The sequence below is a fragment of the Suncus etruscus genome, unplaced genomic scaffold (genome assembly GCF_024139225.1).
Source record: "Suncus etruscus isolate mSunEtr1 unplaced genomic scaffold, mSunEtr1.pri.cur scaffold_132_ctg1, whole genome shotgun sequence".
In the NCBI taxonomy this organism is placed as follows: domain Eukaryota; kingdom Metazoa; phylum Chordata; class Mammalia; order Eulipotyphla; family Soricidae; genus Suncus; species Suncus etruscus.
The window spans coordinates 3821-30680 of record NW_026060356.1 but is presented as its reverse complement, the minus strand read 5'-3'; the positions used below and the strand labels follow the sequence as shown (position 1 = coordinate 30680).

General features: G+C 52.1%; 1 protein-coding gene across 1 annotated transcript; it reads right to left on the bottom strand.

Moving 5' to 3' along the window:
• Positions 1 to 452: 452 nt before the first annotated feature.
• LOC126000689 (nucleolar pre-ribosomal-associated protein 1-like) lies at positions 453 to 26860 on the bottom strand (the record flags this gene model as incomplete). The annotated part of the gene is made up of 22 exons (XM_049767847.1): positions 26635 to 26860; positions 21690 to 21829; positions 20111 to 20262; positions 19597 to 19729; positions 18621 to 18717; positions 17944 to 18029; positions 15053 to 15178; positions 14608 to 14720; positions 13133 to 13328; positions 12773 to 12910; positions 12353 to 12526; positions 10963 to 11092; positions 10107 to 10223; positions 9242 to 9354; positions 8782 to 8901; positions 7258 to 7374; positions 6532 to 6670; positions 5029 to 5199; positions 4125 to 4318; positions 2579 to 2797; positions 2166 to 2351; positions 453 to 1331 (listed from the first exon to the last, which is right to left on the bottom strand). Coding segments are annotated over exons 1-22 (3885 nt in total), but the record flags the coding sequence as incomplete, so codon positions are not given.

Here is a 26860-nt window from a genome sequence, read left to right as displayed (position 1 = left end):
ACTCAGTCTCTTCTTTTATTCTTTGCCTCTTGCTACATGATTTGTTTTACACCAGGGCTCATCATGCGTGTCTGGCAGACCCTATGTCCCTGAATACCAGCCCTTGACCCACATTCCTGTCCACAGACCACCGTCCTCATGATTCACAGGAAGTTGTGACATGAAAGAGAAGCCGAGACTCGAGCACATAATAGAGGAAACCAGGGTAAGGAGAGAAAAGGAACAAGTGGCTAGGAAGACAAGAGGGTAAGACTAAGCCCAGGCCACGAGCCTTTCAAGTTGAATGGAGGGTGGGGAGAAGATGGGGTGGATGAGGCTCAGTGACTGCCCCAGGCTGCTTCTGGCCTGGTCCTGTGACAGAAGCTACTGCCCAGTCCCAGACCTGCTGCCCCATGAGAGCCAATAGGACCAAAATGTCCACAGACAAGGGAAGAAAGGGGAGATGGTCCTACCGCACATTCTCGGAGTGCGGACTCCAAAGACAGCCTAGTACCTGTCTGTGGTCGCGTGCCAGGGTCCTGCTGGTGGCCTTGCAGGTAGGCGTGCACCAAGGGCAGCAGGTCATCTAGATGTTCCCGCAGGATGGTGGCTGTGCCCGCCTGCCCGCACCATAGCTCAAAGCGCAGCTGGTGGGTAGCGCCAAAACGCAGGAGCAGTGCAGCCAGGCTCAGGGTGGCCGGCGTGTGGCGGGCCAGGCAGGCGTCCAGGAGGCCCGGCCCAGCAGCGGGCACTAGCTCGGGCTGGTTCTGCAGCGTGCAGAGCAGGGCAGTGTCTAGCTCGTCAGCAGCCAATGCAGGCAGCAGGGCGCTCAGGCCACGGACATGTTCAGCAGCCCAGGGAAGGGGCCCCCGGGGGCCGCAGGCCAGCATTAGTGTCAGGCTTGTGCCTAGCGCATTCAGCCGCCGCCCCTGCCCCTTGCGGCCACCTGTCGGGGCCAGCAGCTGAGCCTCGGGTAGGCTGAGCAGAGCCAGGGTGAGCTCATGTAGTGGGGTGTCCCCCATGAAGGAATGCAGTGCCCGCAGGGCCTCCAGCTGGGGCAGGGCTTCCGGGGGGCTGAGGGTTGGGCCCACCCGCCTGCGCTGCAGTTCCTGCTGCAGGCTGTGCACTACAGCTGCCGAGAACTTGTCCAGTAGGCCCAGTTGCCCTGTGCGCTGCAGAACAGGAGCACTGGCAACCAGCAGCTGCAGGACGCCTGCATTGAGCCGGGCCGCCAGGAGCTTCACAAGGACAGGGCCAAGGCTGTGCGGGGGCAACGCCTGCTGCTCCAGTGCGAGGAACCAGCCCTCCAGTGTGGGGTGTCGAAGCACGGCCGTAAGGACATCCTCCAGGGTCTGCAGAGACAGAATGGGGGACGATGAGAGGAACACAGTGCACCAGAGAAACCTTCCTGCATGGGTTTGGAGCCTAAGGAGGCCCCTGCCACAATGAAGCATCTGCCTGAGAGACAGGCCCAGAGGTTGGATCACAACTGACAGGTAGGTAAGGGTGCGATGGGAGGGAGTGCTTGGGATGTGGGGGCCGGGCCAGGTAGGGAAACACATGAGGCTGGGCAGAGCCTGTGTGGTGAAGGGAGCGCCTGAGAGCGAGTTCAGAACAATGGTGTGTTTATGTGGGGTGGAGAAAACTGGACCACAAGGGAATCCCCAAGAACCTGGCACCAACCCCCATGGACATGTTCTAAATCATTGAGGAAAAAGCAGCTGAGACCTGACTCCTCAGCTGAGATGCTCTACGGAACATCACAGTTCCTGGCCAGGGGGTGTCTCCAGCCAATGTGACACTCCCCTACCCCCTTTAGAGAAGGGGATAGGAGCCTCTGCCAGTGTCTGAGCAGAACTAGTGAGGCACAAAATAGCAAGTTCCACAGTGCACTCCGCACTGGGCTAACAATGGGGGGCTGGCTACTTGGAAACGTTTGGGGGCACCAATAGGATGGTAAGAAGCGAAGGGAGGAAGGAGAAGACCGGTAGGGTGGGTGAGGAGGAGGGAAAGGACTGTGAGGTAAGGACAATGAAACAGAGAGGATGGTATGGTGAGGGGGGGAACACATCCAAGAGCACCATGTCAGCTTCTTGAGCTCAGAAAGCCAGCAGGAGGTGACAGCAGGACAAACACCCTGCAGTGGGGCCTGGAGAGGCTATGGGGGGTGGAGGGGAAGACAGTACCTTATCCTCAGGCCCCTCCAGCAAGGCAACTGCCTCCAAGTCCAGAAAGAGGTCGGCGTCGGCATCAGCCTGGGTGGCCACACAGTCCTGCTGCTTCTGGGCGTCCAGTTGTGTGCAGTGGAGCACCAGGTCCCGGAGGAGGTCCAGGAGGAGTTGTAGTTGTGGGGGGCCCATGCTCCTGCCCAGCTGTGGGGATGGGGGAACTGTCACCAGATGGCTGGGGCTGAGTGACCTGGACCGTGGCTGAGGAGTAAAGCCAGCTGGGAGATTGGGGGCACTTGGAAACATGCTTTGAAAGCCCCATGTTCTGCTCACAGCAGGAAAAGGAGCCTGGCTGGCTTGGACCTGGCCTCGGTAGGAGGCTCGGGGAGCATGGACAAGTGGCAGGACGTAGGGGCAGGCAGGGTGCCCACCTGGCCGAAGTTGTCCACAGTGCTTCGAATGTAGAGCAGCAAGTGGCGGGCGGTGCATGGGCCCCGGTGCAGGGGGAGGCTGGGGAGGGCAGCCCGGAGCTGCGACTGCACCTGGATGTCCAGCAGTGCCCCCGGACGCTCATAGGCTGCCTGCAACAGCGCTGGGAAGGAGGTTGCTGATGGGTCCTGGGGGGCAGAGTCCTTGGGCATTGGAGGCAGCTGGTGGAGAGAAGGGAGATGCTATCAGTCTCCGACAGGGTCATGGCCAGGCAGATCCAGACACCCAGGACTGAGATCTCTCGAAACACAACAAGCCCGAACTCAGGCCATCTTGGGTGTCTATGGCGAGCCCAGTCTTGCCCCGTCTATCCATCCATGGAGCTTAGCCGCAGGCAGCAGCTGAGAGCCCCTAAGGGTGGTCAATGAGTCAACCATGGACAGTTATGGATGAGGCCAGAGGCCCAGGCTGGCTGCAGAGAAGATCCTGCAACCCACCCACCCCACCCTATCCCGAGACTCAATTCTCTTCTCTACCTCCCCCATTTCTGGGCAGGACTGAGGACAGAGCAGAGCAACTGGGGGATGGAAGTGGGCTGAGGGTAAGGAGAAAGCAAGGGCAGCCTCGCCCCAAAGCCCATAAGGGCCTCAGGCCCCAGCCATGGTGCAGTGCCTAAGATGACTCCACTGCCTCCATCATACAGATACCCAGTCGCCAGATGCAATGGGCACAGGGTTACACTTCTTTTTTTTTTTTTTTTTTTGGTTTTGGTTTTTGGGCCATACCCGGTAGCACTCAGGGGTTATTCCTGGCTATCTGCTCAGAAATAGCTCCTGGCAGGCACGGGGGACCATATGGGACACCGGGATTCGAACCAACCACCTTAGGTCTTGGGTCGGCTGATTGCAAGGCAAACACCGCTGTGCTATCTCTCCGGCCCCAGGGTTACACTTCTGGGTGTATAGGTTGTGGTACACACACACACACACACACACACACACACACACACACACACACACACACGCACACACGCACACACGCACACACGCACACACGCACACACACGCACTCACAAAACTGGGCATTCAACATGACCATGCAGGAACACACACATATGCATGTACACATCTGAAAATTCATTCCAGTCATGTGTGAAAACACACACACACACACACACAAACACACGTGGGCACTCACCACGGATACATGGCCAGGCTCTGTGGCTGTAGCAGACAGACTGATGCACACAACTACAAATATCACACACAGTGAATGTGCTATAGTACAGACACACAGACACATACCTCAGCATGCATAGACATTCACTGTGGAGCAGTAACAAGAGCCTGAAATCCTGAGGCTAGAGGTGACAGGCAGACAAAGAGACAAACACATTATACATACTCACAGTGGATATGCAGCTGGGCTTAGGAATCCAAAGGCTGTAGTAGACACAGACAGACACACACACACACTCACCTCACTGGACTCCAAGACCTAGACACTGTAGTAGATAGACAGACAGATAGACAACCCCCAAGGACTCACCTTGGCTGTGCGGCCCGACTCTGGGATCCAGAGGCTGTAGTAGTGACGGAAATGGGTCAGCAGTGGGCAGCAGGGAGGTGCGGTGTCATCCATTTGGTCGTAGGCCTGAAGCAGTAGGCACAGGGCCAGGGGATCAAGCTGGCTGTGTAGCAGGTCAGTGAGCACCGCCATCATGTAGGCCATGATGCTTTCTCCTGCTGGGAGGATGAGGACACGCGGGTGAGCGGTTGACCCCTGGGACCCTCTGCCATATACACACATAGGGACAACCACCCTCCCTGGGCCCCAGAACCCTACAGGGCTCCCTGAGAACCCATTTGCCCACTCCTCTCTCTGTCGGGCCAGAGTCACATGCTGAGAGAGCCCAGGTGGCTTAGCCAGGAAGGACCCCTGGGCCCTGACACTGAGTAAGAAAGTGCTTCTGTCTACAACAGAGTGGTCATCTGGGCCCAGGCGCCCAGCATGCAAAAAAGGCCTCATACAAACTCCAAGAGATCAAAGACATGGGCCGCAGGGATGGCACCTCGGGTAAGGCAACTGCCTTGCACACGTCAACCCGAGTTCTACACTGGACCAAACAGGATGCCCCAAGTCCTGGCAGCCAGGTATGAGCCCCATAAGTACATCAGGAGTGAGCCCTCAGCCCAGAGCCAGGAATGAGCCCTATAAGTACTATTAGAGTGGATCCTGAGTACAGAGCTAGGAGTAAACCCTGAGCTCAAAGCCAGAAATGAGCCAAACACAGAGCCAGGAGTATGAACACCCTGCCAGGCCCATCCTGCAAGCCACTGACCCCAATAGCCTCATAGGCTCCTAACTGCCATGCACACCCATGTCAGATGCAGTGGCTACCGTGGGCCTCCTGAACTCCTGAACCTCCTCCTTCCCACCAGGACCTCTGTACCTGTTTCGTTCTTGGGCCCCAGGATCAGTTTGTTCCGGGCCTCTAGAGCGGCAGGGACCACAGCGCTGAAGGGGAAGGTGAGCTGGACCATATCCTCGGTGAGTGAGAACCCGATCTCCTCGTCCAGCCCCTCACTGCCCTCCACCAAGACGTCCACCATGTCCAGGACATCTGGGACAAGAGACAGGGAGGTAGGGAGGCCTGGTGAAACACTGGCCACTCCAAGACCCTCTGCACAGATCTCATGGAGAAGGACGAATGTTGGGATAACTGGTTTTCATTCTGTTTAGGATACTTTTCTGCTGGTGCTTGTCACTTATTGGGCTGGAAGCACCTTTGGATTGGTTCCTTACCCTACCTGTTCTCCACTCCAGGGGGTGGTCTTTCTCCTCCCAAAAAAGACCTTGGGTCTCAGGGAAAAGCTGCTTGAGATTTCTTTTCCATAGCTAGTCTATCTGCTCAGCTGGCATTCTTGCTAGTGAGTGGAAGGCTTGTGGTAGAATTTTCCTGAACCTGTTTTATTTCCCTAACTGTGCATGGATTATTTCCTGTGTCGGCGTTGCTTCCAGATCCGCATCTCTCCAATTCCTTGGGATTGGGTGTGAGGCTTCCAAATCAGATGAGCGAGAGAAGCAGTAGCAAAAGAGGGGGAAGGGGGGCTGTGAGGGAATAAAAGCAGAATCTCTAGAGACAAGGGCGAGGCCTCGGTTAGGTCTGTGGGAGGAATCTTGTCACAAAGAGTAGGGAGTGCAGTGAGGGCAAAGTAGGGAGCACTGTGACAGTGATAGTTGGAAACTGTCACTCTGGAACAAGAACTGGGTGCTAAAAGGAGGTAAAGTGATAGGCATTATACCCCTCAGTAACAATATTGCAAACCACAATGTAAGAGACAAAAACAGAGAGACTGAGACAGAGAGAAAAGGAGGAGATTGTCTGCCAGAGGCAGGCAGGGGAGAGGGCAGGGGGGAGGAAGGAGGGCAACTGGGGACATTGGTGGCAGGAAATGCACCCTAAAGAACGGTGTGGAACATTGTGTGACTGAAACTCATTTATGAGTAACTATGTATCTGTGTATCTCAAGGGGATGCAATTTAAAAAATTATATAAAAAAAGATAAAAACAGAACCTTTCTCTTCACCAGAAGCTTAATGCTCAGCTACCATGGACAGAGAAGGCCATTGAGAAGAAGAACTTAACTGCTCTGACTTGCTGTCAGATAGAAGCAAAAGCTGTAAGAAACAACAGCCAAGAGGCCCAAAATGGGAGAAGTCTGAGAGCATGAGGGATTCTTCCCCTGCCCAGGGCCAGCATTGGTGCATCCATCCAGGGCTGGATGAACAAAGCATGTGAGGCTTCTGAGGGTATGGGTGTGGATGGGGAATACAGCGCCCCTCAGAGGTAGTTAAGGGGAAAGGGCTCGGGGTGCAGATGAGCTCAGTGAAGATCGGCACTGATGGACACCCCGAGAGCACCCCTCTGCACATAGGGTTGCGGGGTCCCTACCGTCGATGTGGGAGATGGGAAGACTGGCATCATCAGTGTCCTGCCTGTTCAGTGCAGCCTGCAGCGTACTGGCCTCTTGTACGAAGTCAGACGCTTTGTCTGTGTATGCGAAGGGACTCGCCACCACCTTCAACAGCACCTAAGTGAGTGCCGTAGAGCAGAGTCACAGGGAGAAAGATGACAAGGTGGCCCAGACACTCAGCACTGGGTAAAGAGAGGGCATGCACACAGCCTTGGGCTTGTTTTTTGTTCCTCTGGTTTGTTTTTTTGCTTTTTGGGCCATACCCCAGCAGTGTTTGGGGTTTCCTCCTGACTCTGAGCTCAGGAAATCACTCCTGGTAGACTCATGCAGGAAACCATATTGGATGCTGGGGATCAAACCTGAGTTGGCCAGGTGCATACAAGGGAAATGCCCTCCCCATGGTGCTGTCTCTGGTCCCCAGTCTGGGTTTAGCAGCAGTGCACAAGCCCCTCACCCACCCTAATGTGGTTCCATGAACACACACTACAGCGCCTGCACTTCCCTTCTGGCCAAAATTCTAGAGAATTCCAGTTCTTGATGCTCTTGACCACCCTACAGTTCCCTCACATAGAGCCCCAACCCCAAGCACAGTAGCATACTTCTAGACCTCATTTCTAAATTCTGAGTGGTTGTTCCATCAAGCCACTGCCCCTGAAGGCTGGGTGTAGAGGTAGGGTCCCCCCTCCCCCATTTGTCACACTCACGCGCTCCAGAAACTTGATCACGGTTTCTCTCTGCTCAGCCTTGGTGCAGTCCACCTGCTCCAGCCATAGCTCCAGCTCCTTCCACGTATGTTCGAACACCCCTGTGTCCCGCAGGATCTGCGGGGGCACAGACAGGCCCCGACACGGGGAGCTGCAGGCACTGATGGCATAGGGAACCCCCAGAACTATGCTCTGTGCAGGCACACACACCCGCCCTGAGGGGCACCACAGCCTCCTTTCTTCCTCTGCATGTGGGCAGAGTATGTAAGGTATCCCTTCCCCCAAGGCCCTAGCCTGCAATCTTCAGACCCTCTGGCCGAATGGCCTACAGGTGTTGTGCCGTGCAGAGGAAGGCCTCACCCAACACATGGATTTTATTTTATATTTTATATTAAAATAATAGGAGTTGGTTGGAGAGCCCTGCTAATGAAACATTTAAGAGTTGAACCTCACAGCAACCTTGAAGGGTTGTGTGTGGGCTCTGTCACTGCATCCCACCATGTCCTGAGATACTGAACTTGGCAAGAAATGGCCCTAATTTCCTACAAAAGTCTTTGCCACAGGCCAGTGCAATAGCACAGTGGGAGGGTGTTTGCCTTAAAGGCAATCGATCTGGGTTTGATTTCCGGCATCCCATGTGGTCCCCCTGAGCCCCACCACGAGTATTTCTGAGCAGAGACAGGAGTGACTCCAGGACTATCATTCCAAAACAAAAAAAAAACAAAAACAAAAACAAAAAACCCTGTCACGAGGCAGGACTTGAACCAGCAGGGATGAGTAAATGTCCCCATGTAAATCTCACTTCAGCCGGAGTGATAGCACAATGGGGAGGGCATTTGCTTTGCACGCAGCCAACCTGGGTATATGATCCCCTAGCCTGCCAGGAGTGATTCCTGAGCTCAGAGTTAAGAGTAATCCCTAAGCACCGCTGGTGTGGCCCAAAAACCAAAAACCAAAGCAAAATGAAACAAAACAAAAAAATCTCCCCCCGTCCTGATTGATGGTGATGTGATATACGTTTCTGTGGCATTCGCAGACCTCATGTCTCTGCCAGGGTCCAGGCCACTCTGAACAGAAGCATCAGGTCTTCCACGCTGGGACCACTTAAGCCATGAGGACTTTCCAAATCAGACAGACTTTCCCCCCATACCCAGGGAACCCTGAAGTGGTGGGAGCCGGGGGTGGAGTTGTGGTAATAGGGGGGTCAGGCTCCTGGCATTTCACACGCACCTTCCCTCATCTGACCCCTCCCTGCAAGATCCCAAGAAGGAAAGCACAAAGGATCAATGCAGCCCTCTTGCAAAGCAAAATTATATTGATTTATGGGAGTGGGGGGGCAGCTCTTAAGAAGTCTAGGGGCTCCAGGGGTGAGTCTCAAGTCAAGCTAGGGCTACACCCTGTGGTGCTGGGGACTGAACCCAGGCAGGATGCATATGTCTGGCAGGTTCTCTGAAGACCGCATCTTCTCAAGCAGTGTTCCCCATGCAGCCCTGGACCCAGGCAGGAGCTGCCCCGAGCACTCACCTTGATGATCAGCAACTTAGTCGAGGCCTTGAGGTGCACGTGGCTGCAGGTGACGAACATCTTCATCAGCAGGTAGAAGACAGATCGCTCCCCGCTGCCCAGCTCAGAGTCTGGGCCTTCCTGAGGGTTGCAAATGACACTGAAAACCCCAGAAGCCCCAAAGGTGAAGAACATGCAGGTCTGGGGGCAACAGGGAAGCCAGAGAGTTTGGGGGGCTTGTCTCTGCAAGACCCCAAAAGGATGGACATGGCCATCACCCAGAGATTTTAGAAATGTCAGGGACACATCCTGACAATGTTCGTTGGTGGTAGTTGGGGAACAACTGGGGAGGGCACTCATTTACACTGAGGGGGGCAGCCATACCCAGCCTCCCTGGGTGGGGTATGAAGTTGGGGGGGGGGGGTGTCCAGAAGGAACTGACAGGAAAGTGTCTTCAGCCTCCTGGCCCAGCTGCTCCTACCTGCCCCTTGAGCCACTGGAACTTGCTGGCCGGCAGCTCCAGTGCAATCTGCAGGATGTGGTGCTGCAGGACAGGTGACACCTCGGCACAGAAACCCTGCTCAGAGATGATGCCTGGGGTGGTTGGATGAGAAGGGGAAACAACAGAACCAGAATTACCAGAATGAGGCAAAGCCCCATGCTCCATATGCCCAATCCTACCCAAGAGCTGTGCAATTCACCTCCTGGATGAGTCCATGTGCCTGGGAACATTGGCCCTGCCCCTTTGCCCACCCTGACCTACTCCTAAATCTCAAGCAGCCCCCAGCCCTCAGCCCACGCTAATGGGCACTAAAATGCCATGGAAAAAGGAAGAACCCAACTCCTTGGCCTCATGGACTTCAGGCCACCCTGAGATCCTGGGGCAGAGTGAACCAGCAGGCGTCAGTCAAGGGTCTACACAAGGTCTACCAGCTTTCAGGGTGGCATTTCCACCCATCTCCTCTGAGAGTATGTCTGCTCCTCCAACACCTCCAATCATGTCTTGCAGGATGCTTTAGTCACAACATCCAGGTGACAAAGGCACATGCAGGGAGGGGACAGATAAGGGCTAGAGGCCTCCACCCCCTCCCACTCAACATATGGTCGACATTTGTTCATTTTTATTTTGAGGTCACATACAGCAATGTTCAGGGGTGACTCCTGGCTCTGCGCTCAGGAATCACTCCTGGTGGTGCTCAGGGAGCCCTATGGGATGCTGGGGATCAAAACTGGGTTGACCACATGATAGGCCTTCCCTACTATGCTGTTGATCTAGCCCCATATGCAGCTGTTTTATTTACATCGGCCCCAGCAATAACACACAGGCTGCTCCCCTGAAGCCCCACCTCGCAGGAGCTTGCTGAAGTCGAAGTTGTACTGCATGACCACGTGCGGGACCACTTTCTGGTAGAGGCGAATGACCTGCAGCAAGGCGGCTTTCAGGAGCACCATCTCCGCTGTGTCTGGGGAGCACAAAATGGCAGGAATCAGATATGGGCCCGTCTGCACCTGTGTTGCACCCCAAAGACCCAGACTGTGGACCTTGAGGTACTCAAGGAATGAGGTATAAGGAGGATCTGGGCTGCTCTCAGGGCTGTGAGCCCAGATGGAGCATTGCTGTGTGTGTGTGTGTGTGTGTGCCCACATCTCTGTGCATATGAACCTCAGAGACACACAGTGAGATGTCTCAAAGGGAGCTCAAAGGATTCAACAGGGTAGGGGTGTGATCAAAGCTCAGGGACTGGACAGACAGTCTGTACTGTACAGTACTTTACTAATAGTCAAGGCATGCAGCCAACCCAGATTTAATCACACAGGGTTCCCCGATCCCCTCTGAGAGTCAGCCCTAAGTACCGCTGGGTGTGGTTCAAAAACCAAAAAACATACCAAACCCAGCAGGGCTTCACTTGGCAGTGCTGGGATCGCACTCGAGGCACTTGGTGCTTTCTCCCACCCCAGCATCCTATCTACAGAGGCACAACCACTGTCTCATGCGTGGGCCTCCAGCTAGAGAAGAAGTCCCAAACCTATACGACCCCTTGCCTCCTTCACAGAAGAGACCCATGTTGTAGCCCCAGGAATCTCATTTCTCCACAAAGACACACATAAGTGTCAGACATACTCCAAGTGTGGAGCACAGGTCCATGTCAGACATGCCCCAGATGTGTCCATATGTGAACAGCAGCAATCACAGGCCCTTACCAGGCTGGGGAACCACACCAGGGACTGAAGCCTGCTCGCCCTTTTTCTTTCCCTTCTGGTCATCCTGTTTAGTTTCTTGCTTCACCAGTGACTGCCAGACCCACACAATGGTGTTGAGATCTGGAAAAATCTAGAAGGTGAAATTAAAAAGAAATAGTCATGTGAAGCAGTGAAGAGAAACTGACCCAATCTCCAGGCAAGGATAAGTAAAGACCAGGGGAGACACCACTCTGGGTATGTGTGTGTGCGATGGTTTTTGTGTGTGAGGGTGTGTGAGGTACTCCTTCCCCCAATGCCACCCACACTTGTGAGGGGTCTGCCAGTTGGAAAAAATGTGTTGCCTGAGAGGAGGGGAGAGAGAAAAAGGCAGCAAGGAATTATGGGGAGCAGCAAAAAAGAGGCTGCTTGAAAAGCTTAGCATAGAAGCCATTTGAGGAAATGCACGTGGTAGTTAGGGCTGTGAAAGCTGGCTGACTCCTGAAACTAACCGACTGCTTGTGAATCTCTCCGCCATTATCCTGCAACCTTCAGACCCTCAGGCACAAGGGGTAAAGGCACTGCGCCAAGAAAGGCCTCACCCCAACATTAGGACTTTATATAATAAAATACAACAGTACATCACTGATTTTGCATGGGGGGATATGAGGATGTGTGACCATGTCGGTGTGGTGTGTGTGTGTGTGAGTGTGTCTGTCTGTCTGTCTGTCTGTCTGTCTGTCTGTCTGTCTGTCTGTCTGTAAGTATTTAGTGGAAGCCTCATGGTCCAATCTTGAGGGACTGGGGAACAACGGTCTGAAAGAGACACCGACACAGGAAATAATCTACACCAGATTAGGAAGATAAAACAGGTTCAGGAACTTATACCACAAGCTATCTGCAAACAGACAAAAGGGCATCTACAGACAGACAGGCTAGCTGTGGACGAAGTCTCTCTGCCCCATGGTCTTTTTTGGGAAGAGCAGGACCAACCCATTGGGTACAGAACAGATAGGGGTAAGAGACCAATCCAGAGGTACTTCCTGCCCATGACAGAGATAAGCAAAAGCAAAGAATTATCTTGAATAGTGTAAGAAGCAGTTACTCCAACAGACACAGGCGTATCTGAGCAGGTGGAAGAGTGCTGTGTGCCGTAGCTAAGCTGATGGCGAGTGTTAGGGGAGCCAGGACAGTGGCTGAGACTAGCACGTGCACGTGAGTTGCTGGGGCAAACCCATCTCCCCACCATAGTCCACACCCAGCAGCACTAGCTGGCATCCTGCCTTTCTCTCCCAGCACAACGAGCCATGCAGGTGAATGAGCATGTGCTGAGCCCTTAGGTGCAGAAGTGCCTGACCCCTAAACTGACCTGGTACCCCCTCCCTGTCTGTGCCTAGGTTCGCTCACTGCCCACCTTGCTCAGGGCTTCCTGGAAGAGGCGCACAAACTCCTCCACCATAGAAGCAGAGTAGATGCCTGTCTCCGACCAGCCGTCGCCGCGCAAACAGAAATCCACAGTCTTGAGGGCACGCTTCAGGATGAGCAGCAGGAGGGACAAGGCTGTGTGCTTCACTGACTTGCTGTCCAACTAAGAGGACAAGAAGGGACACACGCCAGGTCACCAGGGGGCCTAGTCAGGCCAGTGCAGGGGACAGTGGGGGAAGGTTTTTTTGATGCGCCAGGAGTGGCCGGGGACCACCTGTCCCTGGACACCCCCTAACTGCATCCTAGGCAAGTAAGTGTCATCCACTCCCGGCAGCAATCCCCAAAACAAGCTCTGGCTGTGGGGAGGCAAGAGAAGGTTCTGGAAGCGGAAGTGGGGACAGCCACTTACATTGAGGGCCTGCGTGAACATGGTCTTGGTGCACACTACAGGTGCCGTGGTCACCATCACCATGGCCAGGAGCCGGGGCAGTGGGACGAACTCGCGCATCTGGAAGGCCCGGGAGATGTCGGGCTGGGCCTCATAGATCTGCAGGAAGGAGGTGGGAGCTGGTGGCTGATGGTAGATGGGGCGGACACATGTCCATGAAGAGCCCCGCATGCCCTGTCCCTGCCCACACAGCCCACCAGGAACCTCTACCTTCACCAGTCAGGGGGATGGTGGGTCCCGGGGGCAAGGAGCAGTCAAGAGAGCTGGACCCACGCACAGCTGGAGACACCGAAGACCCTTGTGGCTGAGCCCCACACCCACCTTGCTGAGCAGCCGGACGTTGTTGGCCCACGCGGCCTGGGTGCGAGGCACGAAGGAGAAAGTGACCTCCTTGAAGTACTTGTGCAGCAGGTCGGGGCACACTCGCAGGATTCTCACCACCAGCTCGGCTACTAGCTCATCATCCGGCGCTGTCTTCAGGCCCAGCAGGAGATGTAGGAGCGTGAGGTTGCCGCCTCTGGGGGTGCAGGAGAGGGGGGATGGGAAGCTCAAACACTGCATGGGTGACCCTCCTGCTGCCCCAGGGGTCTGAGCAACTTTGAGGAAGAAAATGAAGGAGCCCCCAAATGAGACCCGACCTTCTAGTCTAACCTCATGCAACCTCCAGGGGAGAATGTTCCCCGAGCCTGGCAGGAGTGATTTCTGAGCATAGAGCCAGGAGTAACCCCTGAGTACTGCTGGATGTGACCCAAAAATAAAACAAACAAACAAAAAAAAAAGTGAATTAGAGAAAAAAAAAAAAACACCAGGAAAACAAAATTTCCTGCCAAGTCTCTACATTCTGAAGGATGTGTGTGTGTGTGTGTGGGGGGGGGGGGGGCGGGGAATCACAGCACTGGAAGACAGGTTTGGAATGGAGAGGGAAAACCTGACAGGAAAAAACACAGTCTTCCCGCTTATCCATTTTTTTATGTTTGTTTTTGGGCCACACCCGGCGGCATTCAGGGTTATTCCTGGCTCTGCATGCAAGGCAAATGCCCTACCTCCATGCCATCTCTCCAGCCTCTTGTTACTTTTTTTTTTTTTGGCTTTTTGGGCCACACCTGTTTGATGTTCAGGGGTAACTCCTGGCTAAGCGCTCAGAAATTGCCCCTGGCGGGAATTGAACGGTGGTCCTTCCTTGGCTAGCGCTTGCAAGGCAGACACCTTACCTCTAGTGCCACCTCGCCAGCCCCATTTTTTTTTTTAAAAGACAACTTGTTTTATTCTCTGAGATGATCATGAATTAACACACCAGGTCATCTCTTTCCTTTTTGTTTTCTTTTCTTTAATTTTGGTGATAGTGTAGCCTGTCTAATAGCAAAAACAAACATGTTTTCTGATCAAATACAACAGGGTCTTTGATGTGGTCTTATGTTGTGTTATCTCAGGCTCCCAAGACACTCACATGAGACACACATAGGGCGTTTCACTTAAAGGATGTGGATCTATGTGAATAAGCAATTTAGGTGAAAGATTTTACTGATGCCACAGGACAAATGTTGTGCTCAGAGAGAGGATTAATGCAGTATTTGTGGAGGACAGGATCCTGGGTTCAGGGCTGAACCTTATCAGGAGTGGGGTAGGGTCTGGTCTTCCCACACCCCATTCCCCCTAATCAGAGCTGAACCTGGATCCATGGGGGTGGAGGTTGTTCCACCCACCCCATCCCCTCAAGGACTATACACCTGCAGTGTCCTACACAGATGCCCTAGGTATGGGGACAGACTCAGGGTGCAGGAGACACTCCCCATTACCTGCCGGAGGTGCCCAGGGTGGGGTCGTAGAAGTTGATGCCATGCTTGAGTGAGCAGCAGAGGTCCAGCAGAAAGTCATGCACCAGCTCCCTCACCATGCTCTTCCCCGTGTCCTGCAGGGCACCAGTAGGACGGTGAGGACCCAAACCTCATGCCTCAGTCCCCCACAGAGGGCACTGTGGCGGTGTCGTTCCGAGGAGCTGGGAGACAGTAGCTTGAGGTCTCATATAGCAGTGCTCAGGACTGACTCCTGGCTCTGTGCTCAGAGCTCATTCCTAGAGGGGCTTAGGGGGCCATATGGGACGCTGGGGATCAAATGGGATCAGCCGTGAGCAAGGTGAGAGCCTTAACCCCTGTATGCTAGCTCTGACCCCTAGAAAGGTTTTCCTTTCAACACTTGGTAGTGTAAGTAACTACCCAATGCCCAGGTGTGCCTGGACCATACCTTGCCACCTTCCAGCTGCACGTCGACCACCCCGTTCCAGTTGTAGAGTGAGGCGATATGGTGGAGCAGCTGTGAGCTGAAGAAACGCACCTTCTGGGTTTTGGTGATGTTCTTGCTGTGCACCACCTATGGTGGGGAAACACAAAACACATGGTGTTTGCAGACCATGATGCCTGCCTTGGCTTTGCTGGATCCATTTCTGTCAAGCTGATGCGGGGTACAAGGGACACAGTCCAGCCTAAGAAACAGCAGTGAAAGGGCACAGATCTTTTATGCAGCTGTATGGTTCCATCTTTAGCACTGTATCTGGTCCCTCTGAACCCCACCAAAATGATCCCTAAGGATAGAGTCAGGAGCAAGCCCTGAGCAGCAGTGGGTGTGGCCAACACAGATACCAACACACACATTGACAAGACACTGACACATAGACACTAAAACATACACACATTCATGCCTACAGCTTTTTTCATGAAGAGGTAGCATGCAGAAAATGTGCCCTTAATAAAAATCCTGAGGTCTTGGGGCCAGAGCGAGAGCACAGTGGGTTGGGCATTGTCTTGCACATGGCTCACCCAGGTTCGTTTCCCAGCATCCCATATGGTCCCTGAGCTTGCCACCAGGAGTGATATCTGAGCAGAGACTGGAATAAATCCTGAAAACTGCCAGGTATGGCCCCAAAACAACAAAACCCCTCATGGTCTCAATAATCCCCAGGGAAAACCAACTTTAATTTAATATGAACAAGGAAGGCTGCAAAAGTGTCCCCAAGCAAGAAGTGGCCCCATAGGATGTCCTCAATGTCCCTAACTTTAATGCTATCCAGGGAAGGTACTGCGAGTCTTTATCACTCTAATGCCAGTTATGGCAAGGCCTAACCCCTGCTTTCAGAGTACCTGTTAACTCTTTCTCTTATTTCAAGGTCATACCCAGTGGTACTCAGCGGTCACTCCTGGTTCTGCACTCAGAAATCACTCCTGGAAGGCTCAGGGGACCATATGAGATGCCAGAGATCAAACCCAAGTTGGTTGTATGCAAGCAAGCGCCCTCCCTTGCTGTGCTATCATTCCAGCCCCTGGGCCAGATAACTCATAATGCACCTGGCAACATATGCAATTAGGGAGTCAGGGAGTGAAACAGACACTACAGAAATGGCCAGCCTGGCCCCCTGCATGCTGCTTCCCTGGCGAGCTTGCTTCTAGGACAGGCCACAACATTTCTTTTAGTCTTTATGATGGATCCTTTTTGGAATCCAATGAAAGTCACAGACCAGGTGCAGGAATCGCCAGATGTTGCAAAACAGCCCTTAGAATGGCCTTGGATGGTGGATGGAGGCCTTTGTTCTTAGGCCCCGGCCACGTGGCTCCATTCCCCATTAACTGGCGGGTCTGGGTTCAGGAAAACGACAGGTATTGAACTCACTCACAGTCAGGCTTCCAGAGAAATAACATCTTTATTGCCCTGGCCATCAGATGTGGCTGCTAACCATTTACGCATGCCATTCTTAGCTAACCCTACATCTTTCTTCTTTCATCCATGTCACCTCCAACTTCCATCCTAGCCAAAGACCAAAAGGCCAAAAGCCCTTAATCCTCTCTGGTCAAAGCCTTATCTAACCTTTCCAAGACTCCTCCCAGGAATGGGCAGGGTCTTGCATGTTACCCCCCACTTAAAGAAAGCACGCACCAGACGTGCTTTTTTCTTTCCTGGTGCAGTGCCTTCCTCCAAAAGAATTATTTGCCAAAAGGCCCGCTTAGCGAAGTCAATCATTTGACCCTTTGCGTGCATTGTTGGCGGTAATTCCAACATTGGCTGTAACATTACATTTTCTCTTTATTTGGACACTATAGACATCCAGCCTCAGTTCTCCTACAGACAAAGAAATGTCAGTACCAAAAGCCCGCCAAAAGTTCCCTGCTGGCTAGTTCCTATAACCTGGCGCCAGCAGCTTGTTTTTCTGAGTCTAGCTCTATGATGGTAAACAATTATTTCCGTCCCCCCTAAAATCTATTTTCCGGCAACCAGATAAACATCATAAATATCTCTGTCCCACTCCTGGTTTCTTGAAAAACCTGCTTTTTGCTAAACCAAAAACATCTCTAGCTCTGGTTTTCACAGCCCTCTAGCAGAGGTCTTTCTCACCTATAGGATAGTTGTTTTGATATGTAAATTCTAGGCCTGTTTCCCCATTGTACTGCTCTCCAGCTCTTTGTTCTCCCTGAGGACACCTTGAATACCAGAGTTTGTGCTTATAAATGTCATCAGCAGGGCCCGGAGAGATAGCACAGCGGTGTTTGCCTTGCAAGCAGCCGATCCAGGACCAAAAGGTGGTTGGTTCGAATCCCGGTGTCCCATATGGTCCCCCGTGCCTGTCAGGAGCTATTTCTGAGCAGACAGTCAGGAGTAGTAACCCCTGAGCACTGCCGGGTGTGGCCCAAAAACCGAAAAAAAAAAAAATAAATAAAAAAAATAAATGTCATCAGCAGAAAGGTAAATTTGTCTCTCGTCCCTTGGACGAGGGTCCCCATACAATGCATTTTGTGTGGTCTCATTCATTTCATTTTCATATTTCATATTCGTCCACCTTGTGTACCCGCTTATTCCAGTGGATCTGACCCACTAAGGTTTTTGCTTAGGGACGCTAAGACGTCTAAAGCACTTGCAGTTAAAATCAAGTTACCTGGGAAGAATGGGGAGATGAGGCCATACTCTCTTACTGCTTGGTCTGACCCCCAAGAGACTGGTTCCCACTTCTCAACTTCGAGCCTAGGCCTGCTTGCTACCATTGTGTTGGGTTTCTGTCTAAGACCATTCTCACTCCCCCAATTCCAGAGTTCCATAAACACCTGAGAAAAAGTGACACCAGAACCAGGAACAAGTCTCCACACCCGTACCTTTGTTTTCAGTGTAGATAGCAAAATATTGATGGTAGAAATCCTGTCTTCCTTTATCCCTGAGCTGAAGATGCAAGGGATGAATTCTGAAATGAAAGCAAAAGTTGTAGAGGATTCAACTCCAAAGGCAGCTTCAAAAGGGAAACGGGCGAGAACATGACCGGCACGGCAAGCAAGGCCCTCTTTCTCCTCTAGCAGAGTTTTCCCCTCGCTCACCAATTCGAGCAAGAATGATTATTTCTGCCATACCGTGAATATCCAGAGACACAGTGACAGCACTTGCTAAGGAGTTTCCAAGTGTGGATGTCTGGAGCGAGAGCCCAGCAGTGAGACATACACACACACATATACATGCACAACTGGTGAGACACTCATGCACACAGATACCCAGAGATACGTGCACACACACAGGGAGACATATACAAACACACAGAAAGCACACCAGGGTGACATATACAGAAACACACACAAGCATGAAACTCAGATACCCCGACACACACCCACATACCTGTGAGGCATATACATAAGCACACACACATGCATGCATATCTGGTGAGACAGTCGCACACTCACAGACCCAGAGACACACGTGCACACAGTAGCCACCAAGTTTGCACTGCTCCAGCAGGGAAAGCCCCGGCAACTCCTCCCACAGACCATGCGGCCCGTAGATGCACCTTTCAGCTCCAGCACCTGCACCACCGTGCTGCTGTCCCCGGTGACCAGAAAGGAGAGGGCGAACTGGATGTAAGCCTGGCGAACGTCGGGTGCTCCCTGGAGGGGATTAAAGAGAACACATGTTTGTGTGGTTCAGAGCCCCCCAGTCCCACACTCAGCGAGAGGGCAGCTCTTGAGTAGCAGCCCAGCTGCCTTCCCGGACCCAAAGCCCAGGGCAAGGCCGGACCAGCCCCCAGCCACACCAGGTCGTCCTGTGAGATGGGGGTGCATCTCTCCTTCCCAATAGGCATTCCTCTCACCTCCTTCAATATCTGAAACACCCCAAGAGAAACTGGGGAGGGGCAAGTCATTTCACAGCCCGCCTCCCCCTGGGAACTGCACACATCTCTGCTCACACCAGCCACAGACATGGACCGCTTTGGTACTGCATTCAAGACTTGGGCTGCAGACACAGCATGGTTAGCTGTTGCCATGGTCTGGCCGTATAGACTATCAGCCCCAGCACCCTTCCCCCACCTTGAGGGGACATGAGTCCTGATTTGGGGTCGAGGGCCAGGAGCTGGGCCTGGCAACTCACAGGCCCTGGCACAAGGAGGGAAAAAAGGCACCCACTGAGGGCTTTCAGTTGAGCTCCACAAGCCCCCAAAACTTGCACACAGTCCTCAAGAGCCTTGGTAAAACCACATGGCCCCCCACAAGCCAGTCACAGGACACTTTTCCTGCTACCCATCCACCCTGCACTAGTCCTCGCCCTGCCACAAGGTCAGGTCCCCACTGGGCCGTGCCACGAGGCCATATTGTATTACAAAGAAGGATTTAGAGACTCCAGAGACACCAAGCAGCAGGGACTATCCTCAGATGTCTCCCATAGCAGCCTCTGCCAGGAGACTGGTCTCAAGCTTCCCACCCCTCCTTCCCAGCCAGACACCAGCAGCCACCCCCTGCCCTCTGCCCTCCCACACAGGGCCCCCTTACCTTGGAATCCCTCTTGGTGACCAGGGTGTACAAGGTCTTCTTGTTCAAATCGAGATGGCCGGACACATCCCTAGCAGCCTCAGGCCCCTGGGACACCATAGCAGCCAACAGGCTAAGGCAGGCTCGAGACATTCTGCACAGGGACAGGGAGGGACAAGCGTGTCAGCAATCAAGCCACTGTGGTAGGATGCCAACTACATGCCCGGCTGCCATGGAGCTGGACAAGCCAGCTGGGGGCTAAGACACGCACGTGAGTGACAGCCCCGCAGCGCAATAGTTGGTGGAGAGAGTTGAAGGTCACAGGCAGGCTTGGACTAAGAGATGTTTTTCAGCACTGAGACAAGGGTACTTCTCAGAGACCTGGGCAGAAGGCAGCAGTGCCCAGCTGGGATGAAAGCACAGGCCATTTGAAGGGTTGAGGACCGATACGCCAGGTGCCCCCATGCACTGGAGGCCAAGGACAGCGAATAGTGGACAGGGCCTGGGTGAGCATTGCGGCATGGCGGGCACCCACCTGTATCCTGAGGCATACAGAGACTCGCCCAGCAGCTTCATATGGCTGCCCAGAAGCTTCTTGACGATGCTGGTCCCCACCATGTGCAAGTGGGAGAGATCGCTGGCCGTGCGCAACAGGATGGCCTCCAGGGCCTGGTATATGAGCAACATCTGGAAGGCAGAGTGGGAAACTCATGTGGGCATGCCAGGTTCCTTTTCCCTTCCTTCCTCCAACCTCTGGTTCCTGGCCACTCGCAAGGCTGAAACCCTGCAGGGTGACAGAGTTGGGCCTGTTCCAGACCTTGAGGCCAGGGTGAGAAATGGCCACTGAACCCCATCACTGCAAGGCACCAGGGACATGATGGTTACAACTGCCTCACTAAAGGGAGCTGAGCCAGTGGGTGTACCATGTAACAGGGAAATTTCTGGTTTGTTTTGTTGTTTTGTTTTATTTATATATTATAATTATATATATATATTATATATATTTATATACACACTCAGTGGTACTCAGGGGCTATACCTGGCTCTGCACTTAGGGGTTATTCCTGGAGGGGCTCTGAGGACGATATAGGACGCTGGTAATTGAACCTACGTTGGCTGCATGCAAGACAAACACCCTACTCACTGTGCTATTGTTGTGGCCCAGAAATTGGAAGGACAAGGACTTGGAAAAGTCAAGAAAAGTTCAGTCTGCAACCCCGTAGCAACAATCCCTCAAAACTTCAACAGGCACCTAAAGACCCCAAGTCTCGGACCTGTCTGGAAGCAGAAAACTAAGAAAACACCTGAGTCCAGAGAACTCACATCTCTATTTTGTTCATATTTTGCCACTACAAATGCAAATGCAGTGAACAAAGTCAAAGTATCAGTGATCTGGGTTTGAGAGAGGGAACAAGAAAGCTTGGAAGTGGGGGGAAGGTGCTTGCCTTGCATGTGGTGGGTCCGAGTTCAGCTTTCCATCACTACAAAGGGACACTTCATCCCCCAGCACTGCCATGAATGACTTCCAAGCACTAAACTTGGTGAGACTTCCCAAACCCAAATCATCAAACAAGAAAAGGGAGAATGAAAAGAGAAAGGACAGTGTGGAGAGTGCTTGCCTTGCACATGACAAACCTGAGTTTAATCCCCTGTACTCATATGGTCTACCAGTAATGATCCCTGAACACAGAACCAGGAATGAATGTGGCCCCAAAAGCAAAAAAAAAATTTTTTTTTTAATTAAGGAAAAAAGGGGCTGCAGCAAGAGCACAATGGTAGGGTGTTTGCCTTGCATGTGGCCGACCCAGGACAGACCCCCACCCCCACCCCCGGTTCAATCTCTGGCATCCCTTATGATCCCTTGAGCCTGCCAGGGGCGATTTCTAAATGCAGAACCAGGAGCAATCCCTGAGTGCCACTGGGCATGGCCCAAACCCCCCCCCCCCCCAAAAAAAAAGAAAGAAAAAGGAAAGCAAAATGAAAGCCTCTCAGCTCCTCCCTTTCTTTCTGTGTGTATCACTTGTTCATATAACATGGCTTTCGGCACCCAGGGCATCTGGGAAGTGCACACAGGACCTCATCGCCTGGGAATGTGTGTGAAGGGGGTCCCGAACCTCGCTTTCAGGCCTCTTCTCCCCGCTCAGGAGCTGGAAAATCTCGGAGCACTCCACAGAGATCTTGATGTAACCTTCCACCACATCGTATGCATCTTCCCGCGGGAGCTTCTTGGCAGCCGAGATGAAGGCTTCCAGGGCTGTAAGAGATTCATGTTGTCATGTTCAGGGTGACCCAGACTGGCTGCTTGGGGGGGACCCCCAGCACCCTTCAGCCAGGACTCGCACAAGCCAGGACTCATATAAGCCGGGTATGGTCACAGGGGTGGCCATGAGCACTTGGGGCTGAGCAGGACACACACACCCTCCCCTAACTCCCAATCTTGCAGCTGTGGGGAAAGGTCAGGCTGAGATTCTGGGGTGGGTCCTGACCTTCAGAACCCCTCAGGACTCAAGAAGTACAGAAAGAAGGGGCAGAGATATGGGACGGGTGAGGCCTGGCTATGCCAGGAACCAATACCCTGTCCTGGATTGGGGGCACTGGAACCACAAGACCACTAGACCATCATTCCAGCTGGGTGCAAGCTGTGGTGTTGGAGAGACTGGGGGGGTTATGCGGGGGAAAGGGGGAAAGGACATCAGAAATTAGGGAGAAGATCAAAGTCTCAAAACTCCAACAAAGGCGGATAAGATGGGAGGACTTGAGGGGAAAAGAAAAGACCCCATGTGAGTCACAAGCAAGGAGCCCACCATGACCAGGGGGAGCTGGACAGTTATGAGGGAAGAATGCCAGGACTTCGGCCCACAAAATGAAGGTGGGGGGTGGGGTGGGGAGGAGCCACAGGTACCACAACCAATACCAGAGAAGTCAGGGGCAACTGCAGGCACCTCCTTGACCTCCCCAACAGTGGGGATACAATCAGAGAGCAAAGGGAATGGGCTGCCTCTGTACCCTACAGGCGTGCAAGTACCTGGGAAATGAATGGTTCAGCTACGTGAAAGGAGATGGGAGAGTCCTTCCTGACTTTAGGGACAGAGAGATGGCTGGGCCTTTGGGGGACAGCGAGAAATAAATATGCCAAAGACATACAAGTTGCCTTCTCACTCTTACAGGGGTATAGCAACCTGGTACTGCCACCCCAGCAGCTGGGTTGGGGGGAAGGGAAGGATTGGGGGAGGAAGGGGGGAAAGGAGGGAGGTAGAAATAATATATCTTTTTATTCCCAACCTGAAGTTTGCAGCTGGATGGGAGGGTGTTCTGAGAGAGAGCTCCGTAGTAATTTATCAGCCAGAGAGGGCCGGGGGAGGCCTGTAGCTATGGAGCATTAGGGTTCAAGAGGGAGGGGGAGAGGCGAAATAGGCAGCATTTCGCTGATGCTCAGGCTCTGCTCCAGTCTTTTCCCTGAGTACCCCCAATAACTGCCAGGCTCTCCTTTTTATACTTTGGGAGCAGCTGTCAGTTACAGGGGACATGTGATCACCCCTTAAAGTACACTGACTAATTCCCTTAAATACATCAATAATTTTCCCCTTTTTATGTTAAATTTTTTTTAAATATTACATAAATTAAAAAATTACATAAATAAAATAGTATTGTTCAGGAAAGTCAGTTATCCTCAATATTGTACATAAGTTATCTCTATACTGTTCATATATCTGGAGAGTTATCCTCAGCGGTCAGTGGAGTTTAGTCAAGTGATAGTCTTCTGCAAATCTTCTAGCAAAGTGGAAGTCAGCTGCATTTCTGCTTCTAATATCTTGATATATATATAGATATATATATCTATATATATCTATATATATCTTAATATCTAATATCTTCTAGTATCTTATTTTGAAAGCCCCAAAGTTGATAGAGGAGGTGTAGGAAAGAAACGAAACAATGTTTAGGGACCATAAATAGTAACTTAACTTTCTATAAAATCTATGCCTATTCAGATAAAGTGGAAAACTCTGATCCTTTTGTGTAATAGAGCAAAGAATTCTTTCTAGCTGCTTCCTGCTGATAAGGAATGTTGTGGGGTTATCAGAATTTTTCACTTTCTATTTTATCTATCTATCTAAGGGGAAATATTCTCTATTTAATAAATTTTTCTTTTGCTCATTTTCTTTTTAAAATTATTTTTCTATATTACAAAAATCTTTTGCTCATTTTCTATCTTTTTTCTCTTTTGATCATTTATTTTCTCTCTGAATGTCTTCTGCTTTTTTCTCTCTAAATCTCCTTTTTGCTCATTTTCTCTTTTTTTTCCGGGGGTGCCACACCCAGTGACGCTCAGGGGTTACTCCTGGCTATGTGCTCAGAAATTGCTCCTGGCTTGGGGGACCATATGGGATGCCAGGGGATCGAACCTCGGTCTGTCCTAGGCTAGCACCAGCAAGGCAGACACCTTACCGCTCTGTGCCACCGATCCAGCCCCTCATTTTCTCTTTTGCTTAATTTCTCTTTTCAACATTTTCTTCTTTATCACTAATATAGATAACAGCTGAGATTTTGTTTGCTCAAAAAAAAAAATTAAAATAAAATAAGGCCGGAGCAGTGGCACAAACTGTAAGGCATCTGCCTGCCCGCACTAGCCTAGAATGTACAGCCAATAGTCAGAAATAAGGAAGTGCATATTGGAGGGTGCAGTGCCCAGCTAGGAGTGAGTTCTGAGGGTAGATTTGGTCCTCCTGGAGAATACGGTGAACAAACTGCGTGTCACAGACAAGAAAGTCACCCAGAGCAGAGGGGAACATCACCGCCACCTACATGCAAAAGCAATTCCATGCAGAACAGGGTGCTAACTGAGCTCAGGATGGTGATTATGGTGTAATAGTCCCAGTTCTGGCCCCGTTACATACACACTGTGGTCTCTACATCGAGACCAGGCCTGAACTCGGCCAACCTAGCACCTGGGCATGAGTAATTAAGTCCATGTCTGACTAAATAGCCTAACAATCAACTTCTTGAATTTCTTTTAACATATACGGATACAGCACAAATACATTGATTTGCTAATCAAAGGGATGAACTTGATTAAACCAACACTTTCAAAATAATTAGGGCAGTAGTGGTAGCACAGCAGTAGGGCATTTATCTTGTACATGCTGATCCAGGATGGACCCTGATTCCAATTCCCAGCATTCATATGGTTCCAAGCCAGGAGCAATTTCTGAGCACAGAGCCAGGAGTAACCCAAGTGCTGACAGGTGTAGACAAAAAAAACTAACTAAAAAACCTTTCAAAATGGTTTCATGTTGGGGCTGGGACTACAGTACAGCAGGGATGGTGCTTACTGTGCATGCAGTCAACCCCGGTTCAATCCCCAACACCACATATGGCCCCCCAAAAAAAGACAAACCCCCCCAAACAAAAACAAAAAAAAACAAAAAACAACCTGACAAGCAAATACCAGAGTTAATAATCAGCAACAGATCTACTCTAGCCACTGTCATTTCTTTTATTTCCTTCATTTGGAGGGCGGAATGTATATGAATTTGGAAGGTGCTCAGAGCTTGCTTCTGGCAGTGGTCCCAGGACCATTACATAGAGCCATGATCATATGGGATCATCTGCCACAGGCAAGGCAAATGCCATTCCTGTGTTCTGTATCTCCCATCTGCCACTGTAATTTCCCTTTTTTGAGGGGAGGGGCACACCTGGGCGACACACAGAGCTTACTCCTGGCTCAGGAATCACTCCTGGCAGTGCCCAGAGGAACATATGGAATGATGGTGATCGAACCCATGTCAGCCACATGCAAGGCAGATCCCTCCTCTATGTTCTCTCTTTCCTACCTACCTGCCCTGTAATTTTGTTAACGTAGAAGAAACATTGTCCCGGCTTTATTGTGCCATGCAGCTGCAGCCAGGTTGCCTGACATGGAATCTCATCATCTATATTACTTCCCCCAACATAGTGGCTTACAGCATAGAGTGTACACGAAGCTTTAATTACAGAATCCGCTCACAAATCCACAGCCACCTTGGTTCCAGGAGAAATGACAAGGCCTGGGGCCGGTGAGGTGGCGATAGAGGTAAGGTGTCTGCGTCTACCTTGCAAGCGCTACCCCGTGTCCCATATGGCCCCCCTCAAGCCAGGGGCGATTTCTGAGCACTTAGCCAGGAGTAACCCCTGAGCATCAAACGGGTGTACCCCCCCCCCCAAAAAAAAAAAAAACAAATGACAAGGCCTGGGGCCCATTCTACATTCTTTCTCTGGATCTCAGAGGATCCAGAACTAAAGACTGAACTATCCTTTGTGATCTTGGCAAGTGGGTCCCAGTGGCAATGCGCCACCGACCAACCCAAAATGAAGAACCCATAGAAAGTTCTGAGTCAGAGCTGACCCGAACCATGAGGAGATACTTATGGCCTGGGTGCCCGAGAGGCGGCACCCCCTTCCCCACAGGTGACACACACAAACACACAACCACGGGCACCTGCCCCATACCTTGGCAAGAATCTCAAGGACCTTGTTAGGCCCCTTGCTGTATTCTCTCGCCCACACCCAATTTATTGTTGGGGCTTGGGGAGAAAAGGGACATGAATGAATGAGGCCATGCCTACACCAACTTTAAGACCCCCTCCCCCCCCCACACACATCCTAGCATCATAGTCAGCAGGAAAACCCTTTGGGGTCTTTTTGAAGACACACACACACACACACACACACACCCTAGCATCATAGTCAGCAAGAAAGCCCTTTGGGGTCTTAACACACACACACACATCCTAGCATCGTAGTCAGCTAGAGAGCCCCATATGACTCCACTGGAGAGGGGTCTGAGCAACAGTACAGAGGGTAGGGCTGACCCGGGTTCAATACCTGGCATCCCCTATAGTTAGTTTCCCGAGCCTGCCACGAGTAAGTAATACCTGAGCACAGAGTTGGGAGTACTACTCCCGCCAAAACCCAAAAAACTTAGATAGGGCGAGATGACAGAGTGTGCAAGGTGGGGGAGGAAGGAAGCACTGACGCAAACCACTCAACTTTGCAGACTGCTGCGACCTCGCAACTCACCCGCTGCAGGGCCCTGAGGGTCCCGGAGCTGAGCCTTGAAGCGCACGCCCGTGAATTCTTCCTTGCGGGTCCGCTTGGCTGTAGCACCCGCCGGAGATGCCTCGCCTTCCGGGCCGCCCTGGGCCTTCCTCTTGTGGACCCCCATGGCCGTGCGGGGAGAACGCGGGGCGGGATTTGCACCCCGGGGACTGCAGCAGGTGGACGCAGCGTGGGAAGGAGACGCGCC